At 32.7% G+C, this 24,291-nt stretch overlaps 1 protein-coding gene across 9 annotated transcripts in view; it reads right to left on the bottom strand.

The window, feature by feature from the left end:
* Camta (Calmodulin-binding transcription activator) overlaps positions 1–24,291 on the bottom strand; it is a 463,871-nt gene that overhangs the window by 24,144 nt on the left and 415,436 nt on the right. For all 9 annotated transcript variants that reach the window (XR_013006425.1, XM_076409281.1, XM_076409286.1 and 6 more), the window contains exon 7: positions 5,701–5,768. Coding sequence is in view for 8 of the 9 variants with exons in the window: in XM_076409281.1 (XP_076265396.1) it covers positions 5,701–5,768 (68 nt within the window). In the remaining variant the exon portion in view is untranslated. The remainder of the gene's footprint in view (positions 1–5,700; positions 5,769–24,291) is intronic.

Genomic DNA, 24,291 nt, shown 5'->3' with positions numbered 1-24,291 from the left:
GGCCTATTCTGGACCTTTTGCGACCAATGTATCGTTCAGATTGATCATTTGTTGTCGGTAGCGTTCACTATTAACTGTTTTGCCAGTTTTCAACGGTTCCTAATACACCACGCCATTCTGGCCTACCAAACACAGAGCATTGTCTTGTGATGGAAACGCTTTGGCCTTGGAGTCGATTGGTCAGCTTTGGCAAGTGACAACCATAATTTCTTGCGCTTAGGGTTTTGAAAATAAATCCACTCAGAATTTCACACACGATTTTTCGATTGACATTCAGTTGATGAGACACCCAACTTCCCATCTTTTGGATTTTCCTCATTGCTCGTAATCGGTCGCTAATTGGGTTGGGTCTTCATCCAATAACACTTGCAGTTTCGCATCTTACAAAGTGTTCGGTCCACCAGAACGTTCTTTGTTTTGTATATCGAAATCACCTCAGCGTACGTCTCTACCAGCAAACCATAACTTTCAGCAGCTTTTTTCTTTTGATTAACTAAGAAAAGTAATGCATACCGCAAATACATGTTTTCAGGTACGAAACTTGACATTTTCAAAGAGTTATAGATCTATGACGTTGTTACTATCGCAAAATATAACATGCATAGCTTTGAAGTGTGCTTGCCAGTAGAATAAAATGGTATGTGTCAAATTCTAACATGGCGTAATTAAGCCTAAAGCCATCTGTTATATGAAAATATTGAAACATGTTTTAATAACATAATTGCAATGACTCTAAACACATCTTCTAAATACTTAACTGAAAAAAAAATTCGAATCAGAATCTAGACGGCTTAGGTTTGGTGGCGTGGAAAAGAGCCTCCTGCTCGCTTCCTCCATTCCCCGTTTTTTTCCGTGCGCGCACAAAGTTCTAATGAATCGACTGGATCCAGTCAAAGGAAACGACGAAATTTCGCGAACGTTTGCGGTAAACTTACGGCCGGGATCCGGCGGATATTTTAATTGCGATTAGTTCGTAATTGAGATTTGCGATGCTCCAGATTAAGTGAATCGAGTTGATCGATACGCGATTTGCAAATGTCGGCGTCTTCGGCTGTAATCCGCTCAGGCCGTGGAATTCGAACCGAAACTGGTATACTTACAACGAATTATATCATCGTATTACCCGATCTCTACGAGTACATCTAATTTTCTAAGTATCAGCTAGTTTTTTTTTACTTTAAAAAGGCATTTATTGAGAGAAACTGGTACAAAATATATTAATTGAATGATATTCTATTATTTTCTACAATAATCGATCTATTTCTGTTAATTCTTCAGCCAGGCTTGACTGCATTTATCTGAACAAGTGGTAATCAGAAGGTGTCAGGTCTTGTGACTACGCTGGGTGTGGTAAAACTTCTTATTCAATCGGCAATGTGAAATATGTGGTCGTTGCCATACAAGAGTTTTACTTTGAACTTATTATTCGCCCTTACTGGTCTTTATTGCAACAATACGTTATTCAATTTGTCCAATTGACATCGGTAGTTATCTATAGCCTATTAAAAGTTATTTATATGAACTCTGAGTTTTAGTTCAGTTGGGCTTTTTGATATACAACAAAATCTTCTAATCTAAATAAAATAATTGAACAAAAATGTTAGCAAATATAAATTATTTTAACATTACAGTACATCTAAGAATTACAGTTAATTATATAGCCACATTACTTCATAGGTTATTACCTCTTATCACTATTGCTTTCAAGAATTTTGCATACCTCTGACAACTGGACCACTTTGACAGGCTCATTCATTTCCGTGTTCGAACTAACCTGACAGCATTGTGTCTTTTTTTAACTAGAATAACATGAGAAGGAAAATATTGTCTGATCCTAAAATGAATTTACAAATTGCGACAGGCAATACTACGAATGAATTTTTAGTCATCTTGTGTAATAGTAACTTTCCTTTGTTGAGATCTTTCCCATCGCATGCAAACGCCTGAAGATCGTTGATTAACCGGCTATTGAGTTTGAAAGTTTCTTAAGAGTTTGAGTTGGGATATCGACTAATACTCTAGCAATTCAGTGAATTTATACTTTTTTGGCCGCCCCGGTTGTATTTTGTCATTGTCAATAGAAACACCATTTTTAAAGTACTAAAATCAAAGTCAAGAATTAGTATATAATGGAGCAGTATCACTATAAGTTTCAAAAATATTTTATATTAAACAACGAAAGTAATTTATATAGAAAATTATGGTCTGTATACACTCTATCAATAATACTAAATGGAAAACTTGTAAAAACCCACGAATTTAATAGTTGAGTTAGGTTGTTTAATGTTTGTTTCTATTGGTACATCCCATTTCTACCAGTAGATGTTGCTGACCAAAAGACTTTCAAGCACCTTTACTATGTATTCAAATATATGCGGTTTGGTAACATAATTAAATATTATGTCATATCATAATATTTTATGATATGACACATGTCATTTTATTCTACTGACATCAAGCTTCAATTTATACATATTATATTTTGCAAAAGTAACATCATAGATTTATACCTCCTTGAAAATGTCAAGTTGTCTTATCCAATAAAAAGATAAAAGCCGCTGAAGTCACCGTTTGCTGGTAGAAGTTTTCGGGAGCAAGCTCTAAACTTAAAAACATGTGAAGCGTGGTTTCCGAAAATTCAAAAATGGTGATTTCGATGGACAAAACAAAGAACGTTCTAGTAGGCTGAAAAAGTTTGAGGGTGCAAAATTGCAACAGTTATTGGATGAAGACCGACTCCAAAATAAAAAACAACTGGCAGAAGCATTAAATGTGGTCCAAGAAACTGATTACGAGCAATGGGGAAAATCCAAAAGATGGGAAGATGGCCATGCCACATCAATTCAATGATAGGCAAATGAAAAATAGACAAATCATCTGAGAAATGTTGCTTCATAGGCAGACCAGAATGGCGTGGTGTATTATGAACTATTGAAACCTGGTGAAACAGTTAATAGTGATCTCTCCCGATAAACAAATAATCAATTTGACCGATGCATTGATCGAAAAATGCTCATAATGGGCTCGAAGGCTCGGTAAAACTATTTTACAACATGATAACGTATGTCTCTCAAAGCAAAACGAGTCAAGGAAGCGTTAAAATCACTTGGATGGGATATATTATCGCACACGCCGTACTCTCTAGATTTTTTGGACCGTCCGAATATCAACTTTAAGCATCAATGGGGCACGCGCTTGCGGAACAGCACTTCGCTAATTTCCAAGAAGTTAGAAAATAGCGAGATGAATGGTTATGCTCAAAAGACAAGTATTTTTTTATTGGGATGACATCTATAAATTATCTGTATAGAATGAAATGGTCAATATGTTGAATAAATAAGTTTTTTCATTTTCTTGAAAATTATGTAGTTTCTTTTTCCAAAAAAAGACGGTAATGACTTTCCGGTACACTTGGTATATATTCAACAGAACACACGATACCAATAAATAACTAATAGTATATAAATATAAACTTCCATGCTCATTTTAATAACCTAAACACCTGTATTAAAATAAAAAAAGTTTAACCCAATAATATCAAGAAAATAACGGGATCTGGTTAATTATTCTAACACTTTAAACACTATTATGAATTCGTTCCATCGAAGAACAATACGACCGGCTATATTAAAATTGTTTAATGCAATTCGTACGAAATTTTTGTTCTTTTACCAAACCGAGTTTCCTTTTCTCCCTCGCCGCTCTCTTTCTCTCTCTCTCTCTCTCTCTCTCTCTACATCGAGCTCCGTGCCACCGTGCCCCACTCCCTCAACGTACGCCACACCGGAAAACCGGCATTTCAGTCGACTATTGTTTTTTTGGAATATCGCTAAATGCGGGGTGAATATTTGTAGAGCAAACAGGGCGTCAGGAACGGTATAGCGGAAATAGTCCCTAAAGCGTTATTTTGATTCGTTTGGTAATACAATACGGTTTTTGTTGGTGAAAGTAATCTAAACAGCGGTTCCCGCTAGTATTATTTATTTTGGGATATTACACATTCTGCCGTGTGCCGACACATATTCGGGAAAGGCGAGGGACGCGCGGGAACCGGCGGGGGTCGGTGCAGAGGGGCTCCCGTGGGTTTATCTCCTCCCTCTAGAGCGGCGGATAGGCCTCGGTCGGAAATTCTCCGTTCGCTCGTTATGCGTCTTCTAGCTAAATGGTGTCAAATTATCTGCCAGTCGTCATGTTACTGTTCTTGTGAATAACCGACTAGTTCGATCAACTGAAGCTGATTAAAAAAAGCTTCCGGCTCAAAACTCCTGCCAATAAACAATATATGGTGTTATTGGTGATGATAATAATAAAAAAAAATTATGTACAAAAGAAGAGTCATTCATTAAAAAATTATGATTTAGCAAAAATAATTTAATCTCCATTTGCACGATTCAATTCTGGACAACAAAGAGTATTCAATCATTATTTGGATGTTTCAGTTGGTGCCGATAATAAAGAATTAGTAATGATAGATTCAAAAGGAGAATCATATATTAAAAAATTATGACTCTTCACAAAAACTCATCATTGGGATAATGCAGGTCATACTAATTACAAAGAATTAATCAGATAGTTGAAATAGAATAATTCCGATAATTATATATACAAGTCAAAAGTCGTACATTAAAACAATATTCTCATCATATACATCATTGTTGATTCTCACTAATAAAAATTTAGTGATATGTAAGTAATTCAATAAATCTTAAATTTATTTGGTAATTTGTCCTTAATTATTGTATCAATTTTAAAATTAGCTAACTGTGATAATACGACCTTATATTAATGTATGAATGAATTATTAAGTAAATATGAAATCAACGTATATAATAGATTGTTTTTTTATTAAAAAAGACAAAAGATACAAATAATCAGAAAGCGAACATAAACTTCTATTATAGTCTAAGTGAAACCTAAATCATCGCAGATCTACAGTTCGTGATGCTTAGAGACTAGTACATGCACCATATGTAGAATGCAAGTATTGTTGGATTTTCTAGAAAATATTTCTAGGATCTCTTGGGGTAGACTAGTTTTCCCAGTCTCCGATGTCTCGCAAAACAATACCACCATATAATTAGCAAAACATTAGTTTAAATTCATATGACTAGTTGATGAGAAATGAGTAAGTCTTTTTCAAGTCTTTATTTTATCTTTTTCATACAGTATTGTTACTTTGTGTCTCACTAATTCTCCCCAATTCTTACACTTTTTAAGATTCCAATATTGTTCTTGCATTCAGATAGTTGAAATAGAATAATTCCGATAATTATATATACAAGTCAAAAGTCGTACATTAAAACAATATTCTCATCATATACATCATTGTTGATTCTCACTAATAAAAATTTAGTGATATGTAAGTAATTCAATAAATCTTAAATTTATTTGGTAATTTGTCCATAATTATTGTATCAATTTTAAAATTAGCCAACTGTGATAATATGACCTTCATGGTGTTTAAAAATCATAGTATCCATTGGAAAACCCATTACACCATTACCCATACAGATTCCATATGTTCCAAAATTGACCCTCCATCAACCCCATATCAATAAATCGCAATCAAACTCCCATTTCAAAAAAGGCGCGTTACAAATCCCTCGTTACTACCCTCTCATTCGATAGCCACAAGCTCGCCCCACATCCCCCCAAACCCGCGCATGCAAAAGCCCCGATCGTCTAATTTCCAATACAGACCTGATCTTGACCTCCTTGCTCTGCCACTCGGCGTGCCGATCAAAGCTGATAAGAATGGCGGCGATTTCCTGAAAACGAAAAAGAGCATGAGTTATCGGACTCTGGCTGGCCGGCTCGCTGACTTCGAATGGTCGAATGCAGTTCGTTCAAGGGGGGAGGGGAGTGGCAGGAGGGGATTAGGCGGCGATTGATGTGGCGGGGCCGGAGGGGGTGGAATTCGCAATGAGGAAAAAGCGAGTTGACGATAAGGAAATGGTTTTTGTGGGTTTGTGTATGTGTGTATGTGTGTGTGACGATTTGTTGTTGTTCTGGATTTTAGGATTGGTTTGGCATGAAGCGGTACGGACGATAACTTTATTTTGGAGTGGTGATAAATATGTTTACTAGACGAATAAGGTGAATGTATGGTATATGAACACATTTCTCTTATTATCAGAGACTATTTATCAACATTTGCGATAATGAGCGCATGAATTACACCATTGTTGGCAATGTCTCAGTGGATCGTCGTAAAGATAACGTTTTGTGTGAGTATATAATACTAATCGATCACAAATGACCATTTTATTAATTTATTTCAGTACAATATTTTCATGTTATCAATGTTGATACTCATGATGATGGAGACATATTGTGTTAGCTTAAAAGTATTTATTACAAGCTTATAATTCATTCTTATAATCACCAATATATAATTTTTGAATCACCAATAGCGTAATATTTATATGACATATATTTGTGGAATAAGTAAATATATTCTGTTCGACAAAAAAAGTACTTCAGCAAAGTTATATGCAAAGGTCTGAACTAACATGCCTAATTGAATGGTGATATTGAGATATTGACTGTTTTTATCGTACTTCAATATTATCATTGTTTTATCGTATGTCAAAATTATAAATTTTTACATTATTTTTCCGTCTATGATATACATTTCTTCTCATGAATGAAATCTTTGAATAATTACGGTTTCTCCTGCAACTCTGATTGAATGATGACAAAAGTAATTATGAAATATGAATTATTAAGTAAATATGAAATCAACGTATATAACAGATTGTTTTTTTTATTAAAAAAGACAAAAGATACAAATAATCAGAAAGCGAACATAAACTTCTATTATAGTCTAAGTGAAACCTAAATCATCGCAGATCTACAGTTCGTGATGCTTAGAGACTAGCACATGAACAATATGTAGAATGCAAGTATTGTTGGATTTTCTAGAAAATATTTCTAGGATCTCTTGGGGTAGATTAGTTTTCCCAGAGTCTCCGATGTCTCGGAAAACAATACCATCATATATTTAGCAAAACATTAGTTTAAATTCATATGACTAGTTGATGAGAAATGGGTAAGTCATTTTCGAGTTTTTATTTTATCTTTTTCATACAGTATTGTTACTTTGTGTCTCACTAATTCTCCCCAATTCTTACACTTTTCAAGATTCCAATATTGTTCTTGCATTCGGCCTGCTGGTTGATCTCGTATTGTTTGTTCTTTTAATTGTTTGTTTGCCTTTTCTTGCTATTTATTCTTAAATTTCCCTTGATTTCATATTAATATATTTGCTATTAGAGCTCCTTTGATTCTTTTTTCTGTTTACTATATCTTCCGTTAATATTTTGATGTTTTTGTATCTTATAACCACTTTTGTTTTCTTTTATTTTCGATCTCGTATAGTTATTTTATTCTTTTTTTCTTTTATATTCATTTTGTTCCTTACGACGAATTCCTTATCCACAAATATCGCTTGGTTTCCTTGTCGTTATGCTTCTGTTTATATTTTATAACTTTTCTTGTTTTACTTTCTTTAGTTAGCTATTTTGGTATTTCAGCTCTTAGTTCTTTCATCTAAATATATTCATTTTTTTATTATTTTGTTATTCTCTCTAATTCTTGTACCCTTTTCTCTCGTCTTTATTTTATAAACTCTGTTCTGTTTTCTCGGCTGAGGGTCCACACTATCATTTTCAGTAATATCTCTCAACGTAGGAAATTCCTACCAACTTTCGCTATATTTGTTGAACTTGCTTTGCCATGTGATTATTTCAAGTCAGATAATACATTCTTGCATAACCGCGTCACCAATACTGTCTGTTATGAAAATAAATAGCTGGAGCGAAGATGATGATTTATATATAACAAATATAACGTTATTTATATTCATATTTAGCGACTGGACATTACCATACCAAATGAATAAACCGCCGTAGCTGGAATGAAATAATGAACAGTATTAATGTTCCTCAATTTCCGTTTTTTTCGGGCTAATTTTCGAGTTATTATAAAACAGCGGTGATCATTCGCAAAAGTGAATGGTGTCCCGGAGGAGTTCCGTGAATTGTAGCTTGAAAATCTCATAACGTACACACGCACGTCGACGGAATGAAATCATTCGTTTGAACAAAAAAAACCGAGCCGGTACTTTATCATCGTTTTAATGTCGTATTCTATGGATTTTCCGGCTAATAAACGCTATATATAAAATTAGTTAATTACGATTAAAAGCGGTAAGGGATTAAGCAATTTTACTGTCAAAATTTGACGAGGTTATTCGGCGTAGGCTCTGGATATAATTGTTATTAAAAAATCGCCACTCCACGCCAATTATATTAACTAGTGATCGTCTAATGGTCGAAATTCGACCACAATTTATTAAGTTCAATAAATAAATGATATTTTATATTACTAAAAACTTGTTTTGACAATATTTTCAATATAAGATCAAAAATATATATGATTAATTACATTATTGAATATGATTAATTAACATATGTTTGTATGTTAGAACATATTAATATTATTAACATTTGGCAAAAAGTGGTGCTTTTTCACAATTTAGAAAGTAGTAAGAATATTAATTGAACGGAATTTATAACCATTAATTGGTATATATAAAATATAATAGTTGTATATTTCATTGGATTAAATATAATTAGATGAACTATTGACTTTTGAAAACTTCATATTATCATATAATCTTCTTGATCATTTAGTCTATTTTTCTCACCTAAAGTATACACTGAAAACAATAAATATACCAGATGTATTTAAAAAAATTTTTAAATGAAATTGTATTGTCCTTTAGTGATTTGTTCGAAACTTCGACTTTTAGAACACCTGCTACCGCATTTTATTATATTTTTTCCTGTCAGTAAATTCTCTTTCTACATTGTTTTGGGACTTATATGGGAATTAAATTAACAGCGCACCAACAAATATGGAATTAAAATTCCATTATTTTTAATAAACACATAATAATTATTATTTATTTTGTATAAATTGTATTAATTTGTAATTAATGTCGAATAATCCACCGTATAGTGTTGGAGCTGGCAGTGCTTCAGTTAGGTCGAATGAAAATAGAGCCTAAAATATAGTTTTGTTTTATGTTTATATATTTTGTGTCACATATTTGATTAATATATAGACCTTGTTTTGTTTGTATTTGTATTTATTATTAGTTATTCATTGCTGTGTTTTTAATGTGTTTAATTTCATGACGCTATGAAGAAAGTAATCCCTGTATCGCAAGAATGTCTACCAATTATGAAAATATACAAGTTGGTAATTTATTTTTAAAGTACTCTTTTTCAGAGGTAGACCGATGTTCAAAAATTTCTCTGTTGATTTCACAACTCGTGCGATTATTTTAGACAAAGGAATAGGTACCTGATGCTTACATTTCCGATCGGTTCTACTCAAATAGCGTCGATTCTGCTTCATTCCGTTAAATTAAGAAGTATTTTAAAGTAAACTAATAGGTTTTTTGGTTAAAACCTTTTCTTCTGTCTCTTCTTAAAGTCTTCTTCTTGTCTACTCATCCTTAAAAGTTGAAAATTTGTAATTGCGTCGAGCCATTAATAAAATGTAAGTTCGTAGGCAAAACATAAGAAATGTATTATTATACGGAGCATTACTTAACTATCGATTGCTTTAGATAAAAGTCGATTAAAAGGAATTAAATTTAGATTTCTAGACAATACGAAAACAGAACTGCAAAACGCGAATTTTAACGGACAATGACTGAATGAGAAGAAACATGACACAGATGAGGAATCATGCGCGTGTAATGTATTACCACTCCACAAAAACAACAATAATGATACCAGCACCTATTTAAGATAAAATAACCTTTTGAAAACAACATAATTTATTCAAACAATTATAATTTATTCCTCTTTTTCCTAATAATTTGGCCAACTACTATATATATATATATATATATATATATATATATATTCCTAATACAGATTACTAATGCCTAAAAAACCAAGAACAATCTTTAATATGCTTGAAATATTATTAGCCAAGATTCCTCCAAAGTTTCAGTAGAATTTAAAACATCAATCAACAATTGTTACCCGCACTCCTACACCCGATTTCGAAGAACACCCAGAACGCTTCAAGACCTTTTCCGCCCTGAAAACCCTGAAAACAAATATATCACGCAGAGCTCAGTGTTTAAAGTCTCCATCAGCAAGAAACACGGATTCCTCGAACAATACCGGTCGCAGATAAGCATCGTGTCGTCTCGACCGACACCCACACTGTTTCCCCTACCCCCCACCGTTCATTAAAAACCATAAAGCACCCCACTGACCGATTTTTTGCCGGTAGTGGTGGTGGCGGCGGGTCGAACGTATGGTGAGGGAAGAACGATAAATTCGCCGGCATCAAAGTCAGAGTTCGCCGTCGCGAAAGCGAGATAAGCGGCCCGGCATTCCCAGGGGAGGTGGAGAAAAGGGGTAGGTAGGGTTTTAGCGAGTGTGCGAAAGAAGGACCGGCACCACGCGTCAAGAAAAGGGCAAAAACGCCAGACGGGCTTCGTTTGTTTGTGTACAAGGGTTGAACTGAAGATATATGGTGTCGGGACGGGACAGAAACTTGTATTAATCACCGTTACGTTCCGGTTGGTGAGCTAATTAAAGCGTACGGGGGCTGGAACTACCTTGAATGGATAATTGTCTTTGGGGTTTGGATCGATTCGATCTAATATACAATCAATTTTCTTTTTAAACCCGAGTTCTCGGAGACGACGGACTGTCAAATGGAGTAACTATCTTCACCAGGCATCGACTACGAGATAATTTCATTCGATTCCTGATTTGCCTCAAAATATATCTGTATCTTATTGTCTCGCATATATGTTTGTAAATTGCGTGAAATAAAAAATAACGATAAAAAATTAATTTAACGTCTTATATGCATTTTATTATTTTTCTAACTTATAAGTCGTTTCCGACTAACCTAGAATTTGTCTTTATGATAACTTAAATCTAGGTATATAACTAGGAGGACCCATCGGCCCTATCTCAGTCTCTGGCGAAATAATGTTTATACATGTCACTGCCGTATTTTTTATTATATACGCCTCACCACACAACACTACACAAGATCAGATGGTTTGATTCTTTTGAGTCTGTCTCCTGCTCTGGTGATATCCAAAAGTTGCAATACTTCAATATTCTCATGAGAATGGAGTCGTTCCTCATGCCCCCTTGCAATTATCTTGATTTCTTGACTGATTGTGGGTATCTGAACGTCTCGATGTAGGTAGTCATTCCTGTAGTATTTGGGTGAACCCACAATATTTCTTAGGACTTTGTTCTGAAAAATTTGTATGTTATTTATGTTACTTTTTGCAGAATATCCCCATAATTGAACTCCGTATGGACATACGGTTTGCTCCATATAGGTTTCACCATTTGCTTATATAATAGCAATTTGTTGGGTACTGATAATTGTGATTTTGTTCCAACTAGCCATTAAATTTTCCTACATTTCAATTCCAGTTTCTTTCTTTTCTTCTTTCCTTCCAGCGAAATTTTGCATCAAGATTCATTCCGAGATATTTAGCGTTGTTGCTATATGGAATGATAGTATTTTTTAATGTTACTGGCGCTTATACGATCTGGTTGTAGTGAATTATACATGCATATATTTACATTCGTTAATTTTTATTTTCCAAGCTTGTGTCCAATTATTTATATTGTCACTTGCCTGTTGTAATTTTCGTGCAGCTTCTTCACTATTGTCTCCGACGGTTATAATCGGAGTATCATCAGCAAATGTAGCCATCGTAATATTCTTCATTTGTGGTATATCACAAGTGTATAGTAGATTGGCCCCAGTACAGTTCCTTGTGGTACACCTGCTTTAGCTTCTTTTATTGTAGAGTAAGCTTCTTCTTGTTTAACTCTAATCTTTCTGGTTGCAATGTACGATTTTAGTAGTTCAGTGTGTTGTTTTGGTAATATTTTCTGTAGTTTATGAACAAGGCCTTCCTTATACCAAACCTTATCGAAGGCTTGTGCTACATCTAAGAATATAGTTGAGCATACTTTTTTACTTTCGTAGACTTTTTCAATAACATCTGTTATTCCGTGGGCCTGGTCAATTATTGAATGCTTGTTAATAAACCTAAACTGGTGTGTCGGTATTAGGCTTTTTCTCTCTACAAAAAGATATGAGATCATTGAGTGTGTTAACCAATTTTATTCTCTCCCTGTACCTTTATCTCCTATGATTAGGACAATTAGTAGAAAATACTAGGATAAACGTGTAAATCATGAAGCAGAAAATATGATAAATATTAAAGAATATACAATATTATTATTATTTGATACAATATTATTATTGTTCTCCTATTATATTTTTGAGTCTGATATAATTTCATAAATAGCTTGTGTTGAACAAATAAATAATTTGGTGGAGGCACCTATATGTCGACTGCCTCATGTATATATGGTTGCATATAATAGTTGTTAGAATAGTTGCCTAGAGATATAAAATTGTGTAAGCGCTACGGCGCATGCTCGAGTTATACCCGGTTCGGATGAGTATCCCGCCACCTTGATTAATTCGGCGTTATAGTTTGAACGTCAGTAATTTATTGCTGTAAACACCACTCTTATGCAAATATTCATACTATTTTAACTATCTATACTTATTTCAACTATCTTTAATTATGCCTAGTGTCTTATAAACATAACATCAATGTAAATAACATTGCTGATAACATTTTAGGTTAGGCCTCATTTGTTTGGTTTATTGTGTATGAGTCCCTAGTAATTTTGTTTTTATTTTCGTTTAGTCGCACAAGTGTGCATGAAGTCAATATATATTCCTACAATATTCGAATGACGAAAAATTCATTGCTTTTCATTGAAGAATGACCATATATTGTAAAAATACAAAGAAAAATATTAATTAAATACAAGTCCTCGATAGGATGAAAACCTGAGTTCAGTACTGCCATATCTATAATAATCGATTGAACAATGTAATTTTATTAAGTTTTTATAGATTTGTATGTGTGTATTATAGTACTTACGACAATGTATGAGCCCAAATGTTGGCATTGGCATCAAGTAATTTTAAAGAACCTAAGACGAGATCTACTTTAATAATTCATAGGAAAATGTTAAGTATGTTTAAACACATATTTTATTTGATGAAATATTACAAGGATATTTGGTACAATACTGTATACACTTTTTCGATCCACAGAACTGCTAAAAGCTTCAGAAAATCAAATATATATAACTTAAACACTTTTGTATTGTGATTACAATCAACTACGTAAAATTAACATTTTAGTGGCCCTGTCAAATACATTTATATATGATCTTTATCTATTTACAATTTATAACAATTTGCAGTAGTTTTTCATCGATACAATTTTGTTGTCTTAGCAAATATAGGAAATTTGGTATCTACTCTTTAAGCTTGTGTTGAACAAATAAATAATTTGGTGGAGGCACCTATATGTCGACTGCCTCATGTATATATGGTTGCATATAATAGTTGTTAGAATAGTTGCCTAGAGATATAAAATTGTGTAAACGCTACGGCGCATGCTCGAGTTATACCCGGTCCGGATGAGTATCCCGCCACCTTGATTCATTCGGCGTTGTGGCTTTAATCCAATCGTTTCTTAAATATAAATACTGAGCAATCCTGTTGAATGCAATGTTTTAATTGACCAATGCCTTCACCATATCAGTTCTAAAACGTATAAGGAAAAGATGATTTTTATTGCTGATATAAAGATGATAGATTCTGTTTGTATCATTTTCGTTTCGGTCAAAGTGTTTCGCTGGATGCGCGGATTACTCCATGACAAACTCGGGAGGGTAATTAAAAAAAGAAACAACGTTGTCATTTCGTCTATTAGGTCGACGGTCTCTTTCGCGTTTCCACCGGTTTTCATCCATTCGAAACAATACCAGCCAACGTTTCGGCCCTTTTTGTTGGCCGTGTACGCTCGCCGCTCTCTCGTTTTGTTTATTATGCCGGCGAGCACGCCACCAATCTGAATATAATTCCGGTGTTATGGGGCTGCCTCTCTTTTTTTATCATTTCTGTGTCGGGTTTTCTTTTTTTCTTCGTCTGTCGACCGGGGTGGATAATTTTGACACGTAATGGGCTTTTTCCGAACGATTTTTACATTTTGCGCGATGTTTCCTCGCGTTACGACCATTCTCTACGCTATTGCTGTTCTGCTGTTCCTTAGGGTTTGTTCAAAACACGATTGCCGATGTTAGTTATTTGGTGATATAAGCAACTTAATATATAGTGTAGACCATCTGTTGTATAATGTAAATACCAATGTAATTGTTAACGATTTCTTTTAAGAAATGGACGATTTATGTTCTTAAAGAATGTCCGGTAACATAACAGAATAAAATCAAACTAAAATGTTGAAACAAGTATATGCACGTACTTGTTAATATGAAAATAAATACAGTAAAAAGCAAAACTTAATTTTAAAGCTCCGAAGCTTCTAAAGAAAAGTTAAACCTTACAAAGTGCCAATCAGCCGGTATAGTTTGAACGTCAGTAAATTATTGCTGTAAAGACCATTCTAATGCAAATATTTATAATATTTTAACTATCTATACTTATTTCAACTATCTTTAATTATGCCTAGTGTCTTATAACATAACATCAATGTCGTCAATCAAATAACATTGCTGATAAAATTTGAAGTTAGGCCTCATTTGTTTGGTTTATTGTGTATGAGTCCCTAGTAATTTTGTTTTTATTTTCGTTTAGTCGCATAAGTGTGCATGGAGTCAATATATATTCCTACAATATTCGAATGACAGAAGAAACATTAATTGCTTTTCATTGATGAATGACCATATATTGTCAAAATACAAAGAAAAATATTAATTAAATACAAGTCCTCGATAGCATGAAAACCTTAAGTTCAGTACTGCCATATCTATAATAATCGATTGAACAATGTAATTTTATTAAGTTTTTATAGATTTGTATGTGTGTATTATAGTACTTACGACAATGTATGAGCCCAAATGTTGTCATTGGCGTCAAGTAATTTTAAAGAACCTAAGACGAGATCTATTTTAATAATTCATAGGAAAATGTTAAGTATGTTTAAACACATATTTTATTTGATGAAATATTACAAGAATATTTGGTACAATACTGTATACAATTTTTCGATCCACAGAACTGCTAAAAGCATCAGAAAGTCAAATATATATAACTTAAACACTTTTGTATTGTGATTACAATCAACTACGTAAAATTAATATTTTAGTGGCCCTGTCAAATACATTTATATATGATCTTTATCTATTTACCATCATAACCATTTGCAGTGGTTTTTCATCGATACAATTTTGTTGTCTTAGCAAATATAGGAAATTTGGTATCTACTCTTTAAGTGAGTTCAGTTATTACTTGCATTTATTAAGCGGTTTTTGTTAACTGTTATACTAATAGTAATATTGCTTGATAGTAATAGTAATATTTCTTCAGTATTCTACCAAATCTCATGGCTAGTGTATCTGTCGTCTAAATAGTCACTTACATTAATTCTATAAAAGTAATATTTTTAAAATTAATACTTCATTTAAAGTCACATAGTACAGTCAATATCGAAGAAATCTATTCTGATCAAATTTAGGTTATTTGTCTTAATAAATATCAGTTTAATTCTTTCGTTTAATTTTTATTCCCATTGGTAGCACAAAACCGATTTTTTAACAGTGAAATATAACATAATTTAAATAAAATCGATGAACGCCAAAACGTTTAAACGCTGGAATACCAAAATGATGGTTAGGAAACGTTAAGTGACCTCAATGTTTCGTAACGCTTCTGATTGGTGTTTGATATATGGTAATATGGCGAATTTAAAAGTTCAACAAAAAACTAATTATATGACTTCACGGATTTCTGATTTTTTAAGCAGAATTACCTAAATATATCGGAATATATCTCGATAGTAGGTTAAATTGGAAACGTCATATCAGACAAAAAACAGAGCAGATTAAACTCAAAGTCAAGCAACTGTGGTGGTTAGTCGGAAGATACTCTCAACTTGATCTAAAATCAAAGGGATTGGGTTATCACTCAATCATAAAGCCACTATTGGGACCTATGGTGTGCAAATATGGAATTGCACTAAACCATTAAACCAACTAGTAGTTCTACGATTAATTATCAATGTTTATCGTTACATAATTAACGAAGAGCTGTACGATGACCTCGAAATCAAATGCTTATACGAAGTGATCCAATATATTGCCTTATGTTAAAACATGAAATAATTTTACTAAATTACAGCAACATGGAAGCAATACAGCTACTGGACAACACGCGGGAAATCAGAAGATGGAAATAAACCTAACCACACGAATTTGTTTAGTGTATAAATGTATTCTTAATTTTAGCTTAAGTAGTTTTGCTCATGTATTAATGTAAGTACAACTGAACAGTAGTAATAAATCAATTAAATTATATCAATTTGTAAATTAAGATTGTACTAAACATATTTAATGTAAGGTGTATTTAATAAAAACATATATCTACTAAAATCCTACTTAATAAACTAAAATAATTAATTTAAAAATAAATCTTATATATATATCATATATTATGGTTATAAATAAATATTCTGGTTATTCCTTATTATAGTTATCAAGCTTATTAATGCTTATTAGCTGGAATGAAAAAAGCAGGCAGACGTTGGATTGGCATCACTCCACAGTGTAACGTCACTAAAGCCGGACTGAAGTTGCCGTGAACTAAAATAGTCTACTAGAATTAGGACAGATGCTTCTATTTTACATTGTACGATATTTGCAACCCTAGGGTACTTAGGGGGTAGGTATTTTGGGCCCTACACATCTAATAACTATTGTACACCTAATATATATGGAAAAACAATAAAACACAGCCGCTCACCGGTCGAAAAGCTCACGATTTGATCGGGAATCGGCGACGCGTTCCCTAATTTACCGACCGAGGGGCAATAATAACTGAAACGGAATCGTATTTACGATCGGCAGCGGAAAAAAAACTGCGTGTGTCACCATGGTGATAAATCACGGTCGTCGTAAACGGACGTAACAACGGCCGCATTAATTAAAAACGATCCTGAAAAAACATTCGCGCAGCGGGGAGCGCGGCAGGAAAACCGTAGGCAAATCCAACCCGCGAGACACGTGCGTAAAGGTCGAAACTTTTACCTGATAAATTAATTCTCTCGTTGCTCTTGTTAGAATGATCTACGATTAATCAAAACTTAATAGATTACTGGCCTAAACGACATCCCTTTCATTAAAATGGTCGACAGGAGAGACGGATGGAGAACATTTGAAACAGAATGAATATGTTGAGGACGCACGGAGCAGGAAAAGAGAGGTATAATGATACGAATAGGCTGAAAACGCAAATAACATGGAAAAAATTGCAGGGCGTCAGGATTTCTTGTTAAGATCCAATGTGATGCAGCACAATGGCCTTTCTTCATAAGTTGATCAAAAAGTAGCCTTTCTGAACCAGAAGAAATCAGTTCTGCTTCACAACGACGGTTCTTGTAGGTCATTCCGTATATTCCCAAGAAAGCTACAGAAATTCGAATTGGTTCTTCGCAAATTAAACATTTTTATGCATATTGCTTGGACGACAAGCTGGGTTTATCAAATTCCATTGCTTTTTATTTTGATATAAGAATCATTGTCCGGACTGGTGACAGCCTCATATTCACACTTAATTTAAAAATAAATATGATGATATGTATATATATATATATATATATATATATATATATATATATGTATATATATATATATATATATATATATATATATATCATATATATATATATCATATATATATATATATATATATATATATATATATATATATATATATGGGCTTAAAAGTCTCGGACATAAAAAAGAAAACGCGTTTTTTGTTCAAAATTGGCTTTATTCATCAACGTAATCCCCTTTAAGAGTCACACAATCATTCTGGTGCCGCTCTAACATTTCAATACCACTTTTGTAGAATTTTTTTTTATAACATCTTTACTAGATACGCTTAGTATAATCTTAATTTACAATTAATTTATTACTACTTTTCTTATGTACGTGGATTAATTAACATGCAAGCCAATTGCGAGAAAATAAATCAGTATGTATTCCTCAATTATAAAATTGTAATTATTTATTAATTATTAACTTATAGCTATAGTTTATACTAAATGTATACACTTTATATAAGTTCGTATGGTTTAGTTCGCTTCAATCTCCTGACATCCTGATCGCCGTCCAGCAGTTGTATTGCTTCCACGTTAGTATGATTTAGTAATCTTCTTTCGTGTTTCAAGGCGAAATCTTGGATAACTTCGCAAATCCATTTGATTTCCAGGTCATCGTGCAGTTCTTCGTTGGTTACATAGCTATAGGCATTGGTAATCAATCGAACCTTGTTCTGACAGCGTTGTATGACTAGTTGATTTGAATTTTTAGTGCAACCCCATAGGTCCAAATTGGCTTTATAATTGTATTATAGATCAACCTCTTTGATTTTAGATCAAGTTGAGAGTATCTTCCGACTAACCGGTATAGTTGTTTTATTTTGGTTCTAATGTGTTTTGCTTTTTGTCTAACATGATGCTTCCAATTTAATCTACCGTCAAGATGAATTCCAAGGTATTTAGCTGATTCTGCTTGAGGAATCGGACATACATTGAGTGATATAATTAAGTTTTTATTATTTCGCCTCAATGCAAAATTAAGGTGGACAGATTTGGAGCTATTAAGTTGAATTTTCCAATCTTTCGTCCATTTGTAGATTTTGTTGACTGCCACTTGCACTTTTTCTATTGGCCTAGGCAGAGATATATCTTTTGCCATAATAATTGTGTAGTCGGCAAAGTTTCCAAGAAGTGTTTCTTTTGTTGTTGGAATGTCAGCAGTGTAGAGAAGATACAGGAGAGGGCCTAAGAGGCTACCTTGTGGAACTCCAGCCGAGATTTTTTAAATGTCGAGAACGCCATTTCGTGCGAGATACTTTAAATTTTCTTCCGAATAAATATAACTCCAGCAATTGACAATAGTTACGCGGTAACAATCTGCTCATCTTACAGATTAATCCCAGATGCCAAACCCGATCAAAAGCTTATGAGACATCCAGGAACGCTCTTTCAATAGCCGCAGTTACAGTGTGCAAGTGATCGATTGTTGAATGGTGATTTCGAAAACCAAACTGGAAATCTGGTATTGTTACCAAATGTTTAACACGTTTAAATAACAATTTTTCAAATAGCTTTGATCTTGCAGGTAGTAGCGAAATAGGCCTGTAAGATTCGACTTGTTCTGCAGGTTTTTCACGACTTTTATAGAATGATTTATCTTTTGCCATAAAATAGGTCTGTCACCAGTTGCTGTCCACTTAGATGACGATCGTTTTGATTCCGGAGTGAAGTGATGGATCCATTGTCACATACCGACGCAAAAATTCCGATATGTTACGTTTAAAATGGCCAAACAATGATCAGAATCATCAACATGTTCTTGTTTTTGATCAACAGTGAACAAACAAGGCACCCACTTTGAATAGAGATGTTTCATAGTCAAATGTTTATGCAATATAAAAATAACACGTTATTTAGATATCATTGTGATGTTAGCTAATTCATGCAACTTCACCTTTCGATCACTCAAAACGATTTTGTGGATTTTATCTCTTTTCTGGTGACACCACCACATTTGAACGTCCACTGCGTTCTGGATCATCGGTGTCTCTACGACCACGCTTGAAGTTAGCAAACCAACGTTTTATTATTGTTTCTGATGGCGCGGAGTCCTTATATATATTATCCCATCAAGAAGCACTGTAAAATTAAAACATGAAATTGTTTTTGATCCATTTTTTTGAAAATAACAAAAGTAGTGACACTCTTAGTACAATAACTCACAAACTTATGAGTAAAATATCATGAAACATTAATGGCTCTCTTTTGAAGGTAACTATATCTGAAAAAGTGGCGAAGTCAATAAAACTAGCGCCATATATATACATAGTATATATAAATACCCAAACTATTTCACTGCAATATAATGAAACCACAGTTTGGGCCTGTCTTTGTTCCTAGTCTGAGTGAAGTGAATGATATATGGTTCCAACAAGATCACACAAATCACCACGCGGAGCTTTCGAAAATTACATCTTCTCGAAACTCGAAAATCGCCGGCCGGTATAACATCTTTAACGTCCGTGTTTACCAATTTTCGTCACATAAATTGCCTGACGATGTTCCGTGTAGGAAACGGCATCGGCGGCCCACGGAATTGATCGCCACAAAAGCTTTTCGCAATTTTTACCACAGTCCACGAGGATAGTTTTATAATTTAATATGGGACGTCGTAAATTTAATTTATATCAAGTTGCCACGAACGTCCTAAATTGCCGAAATAAGCTCCGGCATTAGGAGGCTCCCCCTACAGCCGAACGAAAAAAGGTAATTTAATAGATATCAGTCGACGGCCGGGCTTTCAGCTTTTTAATATTTATTAAAAAGTTCCTTAATAGAATATTTCGACGCTATGGAAGGTCGTAAATAGTTAGGAGATAAAAAAATGGCTATTTGGCGTGATAAAAATTGATTTTTTAGCATTTCTTAATCTCATTTCCGGTGATTTTTTCGTTCGTCACATTACAATCAATATTATTTATGTAATTCTTAAATTACTCATTAATATATTTTTCAACATTCAACTCATAACCCATAGGAGCTTCAAAATAATCTCGGTGCATCGTAATGGACTTGCAAATCAGCTAAATCAGGTGATAGCAGTAAAGCAGGTAGACTAAAACGTCAAATAGTAGAGTAGAAAACCAAAACGCAAGGAAGAATTTGTAGTCTCTTGAATCACTAAGACTAATACACAGATTACAGTGGATTACGAAAATAATATACATGGAGGAGCAAAGTACATGAATGATATGCCTGTAAGACAGATATCTATCTTCGTACAGTATTTCGGAACCAACTTAGCTGGGACCTGCTCGATGAAAACAAATAAGCAATATATATTTATATATATATATATATATATATATATATATATATATATTTATATATATATATATATATATATTTATATATATATATATATATATATATATATATATATATATATATATTTATATATATATATATATATATTTATATATATATATATATATATATATATATATATATTTATATATATATATATATATATATATTTATATATATATATATATATATATATATATATATATATATATATATATATTTATATATATATATATATATATATATATATTTATATATATATATATATATATATATATATATATATATATATATATATATATATATATATATATATATATATATACAAATTGTTAGTCGATATAGACTAGTGACAATGTTACAAATAAATAATAAAAAAACGTGCAATATAAACAACCTGGTAATATATCTTACAATATAGTATTCCAATATTCAACTTACAACCTAACATACATATTATTGTTTAAAGCGTGATGTTAATCCTGTAGATATAGACTACTAATAGTGTTATCAGTTATTATAACAGGCTATAAAAACCCTAAGAGGTTGATGTGTGAACGAGAATGAACCAAAATCAAAAAAAGAATGAAACGTGAATCAAAAATTATATAAAAAATATATAATAACTTAAAGAAACGAAAAGTTCTCTGTTCATTTAAACTTCCGACAAACTAATTTTGTTTAACAACAGTCGTAAAAACGACATATTTTCTGATTGTCTAAGATGCTAGAAATAACGTAGAAAAATTATTAATTAAAATTATTATATTAAGTCCCAAAAGGTACTATAGATATTATAAACTTTTAAGGCATATAACTTAATTTAAATGAAGAACTTTTAGTGTCAAACTTTCTGTGTTAAAAACAAAATCACTGCAAAAAACACATGACCTACTAGATCTGATAGGATGTCAGACCGCACTTCTAGTTATAGACTTTACGACCCTATTCTGACTTGACAATAACAATATCAAAAAATCACGTTTCATAGCATACTTGATCAGAAAAATCAAAGTTTTAACAAAAACATTGAAGAAAAAAACACACATCCTAGTAGATTTTTTAATTAAGTTCGACCGCGGCGCCATCTACGTAGAAATGTTCGCAAACTCCGCGCGAAAGCTCGGAACAGGTCGGGTTTGTGTCCGTAGTCCCGTTCCATTTTAAATGCAAAATGGGCGCACCCCGCAACAGCCGGACGTATTGACCATTTGTCACTTTCGATGGAGAAACGGAACATTTCTGCCGGACATGTTTGTCCAATTTGTCGGAGACGACTCCTCCATTTTTCATTGTTTGTTTTTCGGAAGAAGACGGTTTTATTGGCATCGTGTCTTGTTTTTTTGGGCGATATTTAACGAAATATCGATTTAAATGGCAATCTACTATCCAAATTCGTGTGATAAGTTATTTCAATTATATTATCTGCAACATACTTAGTGGGACTAAAACAATTTCACAATTTTCTGATCACGATGGTACCGTAATATATTTAATATGTATGCATACAACTTTAAGGCGTATGATAATAGCATAAAATCGTACAACTTCGTTTTCAACACCAACAACAACAAGTTTCTCTACACAAGCTGAGTGTCTGGCACATGGTAACAAGAGTCATCGATCGACACCTAGATACTTTTGCTGTATGACAACATTTATTATACATAGAATATTATTGCTTGGGATTCCCTTTATTGCGCAAACTCTAAACATATCTTAAGACATTTATATTATTCTGTTGTGCACATAATCTTATAGCCAACGATGCACTTTTCTTCTTAGTTATAATGAAATGTTATAAAGGGTAAAATATTAATATTGATATTTAATTTTAAATGATTTCTGATTAGAAATACCTCTATTTTTAATCATAAAATTAATTTTCCAATACAATTATGGTCGATTTCTTTAAATCCATGAATTGAGAAAAATCCAATTTCACTATTCTGTTGTTGGGTTATTTATCAATTCTTTAATAAGACTGAAGGTGCTATTCTGAAAATCAATCTACATTTGTTATTTCTATATATTATTCCTTACATTTCATTTAAAGTATAATTGCAATTCTTTCAAATCAAAAAAATTTGTTGAGTGATTAAATTCAACATAACTAATATCGAGTGATCGGTTATAAAATATGTTATATTTATAGTGTGGCACATTTGCGAGTATTATATTGATACGTTCTTTAAGTCAGAATGCTACATTTCTGCCGGACATCTTTGTCCAATTTGTCGGAGACGACTCCTCCATTTTTCATTGTTTGTTTTTCGGAAGAAGGCGGTTTTATTGGCATCGTGTCTTGTTTTTTTGGGCGATATTTAACGAAATATCGATTTAAATGGCAATCTACTATCCAAATTCGTGTGATAAGTTATTTCAATTATATTATCTGCAACATACTTAGTGGGACCAAAACAATTTCACAATTTTCTGATCACGACGGTACCGTAATATATTTAATATGTATGCATACAACTTTAAGGCGTATGATAATAGCATAAAATCGTACAACTTTGTTTTCAACACCAACAACAAGTTTCTCTACAGAAGCTCAGTGTCTGGCACATGGTAACAAGAGTCATCGATCGACACCTAGATACTTTTGCTGTATGACAACATTTATTATACTTAGAATATTATTGCTTGGGATTCCCTTTATTGCGCAAACTCTAAACATATCTTTATTACATTTATATATTATATTAGACATTTATATTATTCCGTTGTGCACATAATCTTATAGCCAACGATGCACTTTTCTTCTTAGTTATAATGAAATGTTATAAAGGGTAAAATATTAATATTGATATTTAATTTTAAATGATTTCTGATTAGAAATACCTCTATTTTTAATCATAAAATTAATTTTCCAATAAAATTATGGTCGATTTCTTTAAATCCATGAATTGAGAAAAATCCAATTTCACTATTCTGTTGTTGGGTTATTTATCAATTCTTTAATAAGACTGAAGGTGTTATTCTGAAAATCAATCTACATTTGTTATTTCTATATATAATTCCTTACATTTCATTTAAAGTATAAATGCAATTCTTTCAAATCAAAAAAATTTGTTCAGTGATTAAATTCAACATAACTAATATCGAGTGATCGGTTACAAGATATGTTATATTTATAGTGTGGCACATTTGCGAGTATTATATTCATACGTTCTTTGAGTTCGAATGCTACTTGACCG

This window comes from Rhynchophorus ferrugineus, unplaced genomic scaffold (assembly GCF_030347505.1).
Source record: "Rhynchophorus ferrugineus isolate W39M unplaced genomic scaffold, kcgeb_rfMv2 rfM7, whole genome shotgun sequence".
Lineage (NCBI taxonomy): Eukaryota > Metazoa > Arthropoda > Insecta > Coleoptera > Curculionidae > Rhynchophorus > Rhynchophorus ferrugineus.
The sequence above is the reverse complement of the archived record's forward strand: the minus strand, read 5'-3'. Positions and strand labels throughout refer to the sequence as shown.